This window comes from Anopheles cruzii, unplaced genomic scaffold (genome assembly GCF_943734635.1).
Source record: "Anopheles cruzii unplaced genomic scaffold, idAnoCruzAS_RS32_06 scaffold01138_ctg1, whole genome shotgun sequence".
NCBI lineage: Eukaryota > Metazoa > Arthropoda > Insecta > Diptera > Culicidae > Anopheles > Anopheles cruzii.
Window position 1 is genome coordinate 1,056 of NW_026454723.1, and position 5,034 is coordinate 6,089.

Genomic DNA, 5,034 nt, shown 5'->3' on the forward strand with positions numbered 1-5,034 from the left:
GTATGCATGAAAAATCGGGATTTGTTATCACACAAAAAACGTTTATAAAATTTTTATGCAAATTTCTATTTTATTCAAAGTATGTGCCATCGCTAGCTATACATTTCTCCTATCTCTCTGCTAAATCGTGGATTCCCAGGTGAAAGAATTCTTCTTTTTTTTAAGTAAACTAGTTAGTCATCCAATTTCGACTTCCTCGTAGAAAAACGAAGGGCTGCTCAGCCAATACGTGTCCCATCGATGAAAATTAATGATATTCGGAAAGAACCAAGTCTGGTGAATAACGCGGGGAGGGATAGCAACTCCCATCCAAGTGATTTGATAGTATCCTCAAACAGTTTTGTTTTTTGGGGAGCCTCGTGCTTGTTTCCACGAGCCACCAGGCGCCCCCATTGGAACCCCCTAGAATTGCATTTTGGTCGTTTTTAGATAAATGCATGGTTCAAATTGATCATTTGTTGTCAGTAGCGATCGGAATTAACGTTTGCATCAGATTTTAGGAGCTTGTGAAACACCACAACTTTCTGTCCCACCAGAAAGTTCGTTTTTTGGAGTCCTTTAAGGCTTTTTTTTGTAAAGTCAAAATCGCCATTTTGAAATGTTTTAAACCACTCAAAGCACTGTTATCTTCCAAACACAAGTCCCGACAAGCATTTGGTGCGATTCCGAAGCAGTTTTCTTCAACAGGGGCAGAAAAATAATAATCCCCGCAAAACGTCATTTTCAGGCACAAAAGTTGACATAGTTTAACCCTTTCAATGATGGGTTGCAAACCGAAATAATTTTTTTTTCGACCTGAAATCATTTACCTGATGTCAACACAAGGTAATGATGAAAAACAGCAAAACTGGGAAGTCCCAATCGGCAGGAACAGCCATCTTTTTAAGTTCCCGATTTTTCATGCATACACCTAGTAAGCGTTACTCGCAAATGAAGTGCGGCCGCTTAGTGCTTAGCCGTATTAATATTTACAGTCTACCGCCTTCCCGTATGGCCGTATGGATTCAAAAGGAAAAATTATGCCAATGACGAGAACGAATTGAAGACACTTCCACGAACAGCTCCGGGCACGGTCGAGATTCTTTAATGTGTTGGCCCAGTTTACCGTTGATTTTTGTAAGTCTCTTTGGCTGGCGGCGGACTCCAGGAGCACTTCTTTGATGTGCGTCGTTGCCGGCAAAACATGAATGCTGTTGGCTGTTTTTGCCCCGATGCCTCGTTTGCTCTGTCCACAGCCGGCACCGTAACTGGCCGACTCATCACTGTAAGTGCACATTTGAAGACCCCGGCATCTGGCCTCTGTATTGCGAGTGCTGCAACCACTTAGGGCTCCCGGTGGAGGGCCACCGTCTAGTGAGACTAATTGTTGGCGGCAGCGGCCTTTCGGCTTTCGGCCCGGTACGCCTTGTCACCGGAGATTAACCTTTATCCGCAACCCAGCGACACCGGGCTCCGGGTTGAACCGGGTGAAGGTGGGTTACACTGACTCTTGACCAGTGCGTGGGGGCGTGGAAAGCGAAACACAATTTTAATAGAAAATGAGAGGCAAAAGAAAAATTAATAACACACCCTGAACGCGGCACGGTAAAATTAATCTCATCCCGTTTTCTGGCAGGTAATTGCACGACTTCTTTTGCTGCTCAGGATGCTCCGTACCTCGGATTGTGACCTCTTCCGGCTGACCTTTGTGCTTTTCACTCCCGTTTCGGTTCGGTTTTTTATGCTTTTATCCTGTCGCTGTTGCCTAATCTTCTACGACCGCAGCTCGCAAACCACTAAATCTAATCAATCTACGGCGCTCCGGTGCTCCTGTCACGAGCAATGTTCAATTAGGGTTGAATGTTGAGAAAACTTGATCGGCTTGACATGCCACCGCCAACGTGGGCCGAGCAGGTGGCAACAATCAATCACTTGACCGGATGATGATCTGTAGCAGATTCATCAGAACTGCTAAACAGTCACACCAGTAGGATCCACCATTCAAATTAGAGGAAACTTGACCACACAACTAGACCACCCATAGAACGGAAATATGCAGGTCATAAATCACGCAATAGGTAAACTCACTTCTCGGAAAGAAAGCAAGTAGCAAAACAGGAAACGAACCAGACCTCGAGGAATTTGGCAAAAACAGGAAACGAACCAGACCTCGAGGAATTCGAGGAACTGGACCACACAAACAGGCCACCCATAGAACAGCGAAATAGACCCCAGGAACGCGATTTAAAGTTGTATAAAATAAAGAACGATCCGTCAGTCAAAAATTCTGATGGCGGTGATAAAGACACATATCTCTTCGTGTCGTGTTTAAAATTCTCCCCGAAGGAAAGAAACAAGTGCAGCTCCCCAAAGTCCAGCGCCACGCGGGGCGGCTTCGTCACCGAAGCCGCCCGCCAACAAAGTACACGACCCATCACTACGAACCGACAACATCCAACGTTTTTATATATTATATGGCGACCATGTCCAGTTCAAAGTAATCCAACGTTTTTTTTTATACTATATGGCGACCGTACAGTTGTGTAGTGTGTCAGTGTCAAAGTGTACCGAATAGAACGATAAGCAGTTAAAGAACCACGACCTACACGCGACACAGTGACGATAGTGATGAGACATTAGTGTACCCGCCAACAAAATGGGTAAAGGTGGAAACCGGCAAAAAGCAGCAGCAAAAAGCAGCAGTGCAAGCAGCAAAAAGTGCAAAAAAGTTAAGCGAAAGCGGCGCAGGCGCTTCATCGAGAACGCGGGAAACAGTACCAACAAGCAGTGCAGTCAGATCATCAGAAGCAAAAGACGACGATGAGGAGGAGAACCAGAAAAATTAGAAAATCGAAATGCTCGAGTTGATGGAAGTTTAAGAAGACAACGAGAAGACCAACTGCTGCGAAACAATCGACACGGAACCGAAGAAAATGATGAAGAGGCTGATAAAGAAACAGAGCAGAATATCCACCACAGGTAGTACTAGATGGTAATAGCGACAATCGGGTTAAGATCGGACTAGATCGGGCATCAACCATGGCTGCTAAAGTAGATATCAGATTGGGCACCACTCTAGTGCATATGTACGAGGGTGCCCCAGAAAATTTAGACGCGTTCGTAGACGCAGTGAACCTATTCAGCGATACAGTAGCAAGTGATTTTGCTGACGCTAATGCGGAACAGAAAATAACAGCCGAAGGAACAGTATTTCAGTTTATAAGAACAAGGTTATCGGGCGTTGCACGACAAGCAATTATTGGTGCAACCAACCTCGCAGAGCTATTGAGCAACTTAAAGGAATACTGCGAATCAAAAATGACGTCCGATAGTTGGATCGCTAAATTAAAAGCCCTGAAACAGGAAGAAACCGCCGAAAAATTTTGCAATGAAACAGAAAATTTAACCGCTCAACTCAAATCTATCTACATTAAGGAACAGATCCCCATAGATAGAGCACACATCATGGCTACAAAAAAGGGAGTTGAAGCACTTATAAACGGTATAAGAAATCCTGAAACGAGAATTATCTTAAAGGCTGGAACATTCAGCAAAATTAGTGAGGCTGTACAGAAAGTCATGGAAAACGAGACAAACAACGACGATGCACAAATATATGAAGCAAAACAGAGTAACCAGCGCCCGTTTCAGTGTAACAGGCGCCAAATCCAAAGTATCCAGCGTCAATATCAACACAGCCAGGGCTGTCAAAATATTAAATACGGAAACCAGAGAAGCTTCGTCTCTAGGTACGAGACTCATCAGAAGTGTGCGACGACGCCCAACGCAAGTGCGTTTTTAAGTCAACAAGAGGTAGAGAAAAATCGACAAGCCGAATGGGAGGCGAAATTTAAGTGCAAATGGAACGAAGAGCAGATCAGATGGCAGCGCAATCTCGAACGACTGCGCAGATTGGAGGAAGACAGGATCCGTCTGGTAGAGGAACAGCGCCGGATCGAAGCCATCAATGAAACACGTCGTCGTGAAGAAGAAAATAAACGTAGCGAGGAAAAGGCTCGCCAGAAGTTTGAAGAAAACGAAGAAAAAGAACGCAAAGAACAAGAAGAAACGGATTGTCAAATACGAGAAATGATCGAGGAATTACTTAACGATGAGAACAAAGAAAAGGATATATCAATCAATGATTTACAGGAGCAGAATGAGGACCAGGAAGCAGAGGACTATAGATCCTTCACGAACAGTTACAGTAACGAGGAAAGTGCAACGAATAAGTTGTGCCGAAAAAGTACATGCGGAAAAACAGTAGACGCAGTACGAGAACTACCGATCATATCGCCGACTGCAAAGGTAAAGAATAAGAATAGAAAAAGAAGTAATAAGTCGGACACCTACGACGAGAGTAAAGCAGCGAAAAGGCGCGCAACAGCAACTCATAGTGACGAAATAGTGGAAATGACTCAAGAAGCAAAACCAGCAGTGATAGCCGCTATAGCGAAAGAAGATAAGGCTGAAACCATTGAGTGTATTAGCAAGCGACAACAGGGACGGAAAGAAGCAACCGGTGCCCTCACGACAGTGTACGAGATCAAGGAGAACGATGACTTAAACCTGGAAGGCGTTGAAGCAGGCGATCAACCATCAAAGCAGACGGAGAAGTTGGACACAGACTCGTTTCTACTGTGTCTTGCGAACTTCCGGCGGCCGCAGAAGCAGCCAGAGCAACAACCGTTGCCACGATCGCAGCAACCATCGGAGATGCACATCACAGACGAAAAGGAACATGGTAGGTACGATCACGCAGATCATGCAGAATTAAGACCATCCGACGGGAGATGGGTACCACCAGCAGCATTGAGACCATCCGACGGGAGATGGGTACCACCAGCAGCATAATAACGTTGTCCATCGTTGATCCATTAGCACCCATAAACAATAGGTTAGTTAAAACAGAATCATTAATGTCTAAACGAATATTTACGAACATTTTCAAACGAGCATCACGTTGATTGGGACGATTGGACCAAATTTTACGAATTTGTATACAACACAACCCCACACACAGACACAAGTTACACACCATACGAATTAATTTTT

At 44.7% G+C, this 5,034-nt stretch overlaps 1 protein-coding gene across 1 annotated transcript; it reads left to right on the plus strand.

Moving 5' to 3' along the window:
* Positions 1–3,558: 3,558 nt before the first annotated feature.
* On the plus strand, positions 3,559–4,723 carry LOC128276414 (trichohyalin-like; the record flags this gene model as incomplete). Its single annotated transcript, XM_053014877.1, has 1 exon — positions 3,559–4,723. A coding segment is annotated over exon 1 (1,165 nt), but the record flags the coding sequence as incomplete, so codon positions are not given.
* Positions 4,724–5,034: the final 311 nt, after the last annotated feature.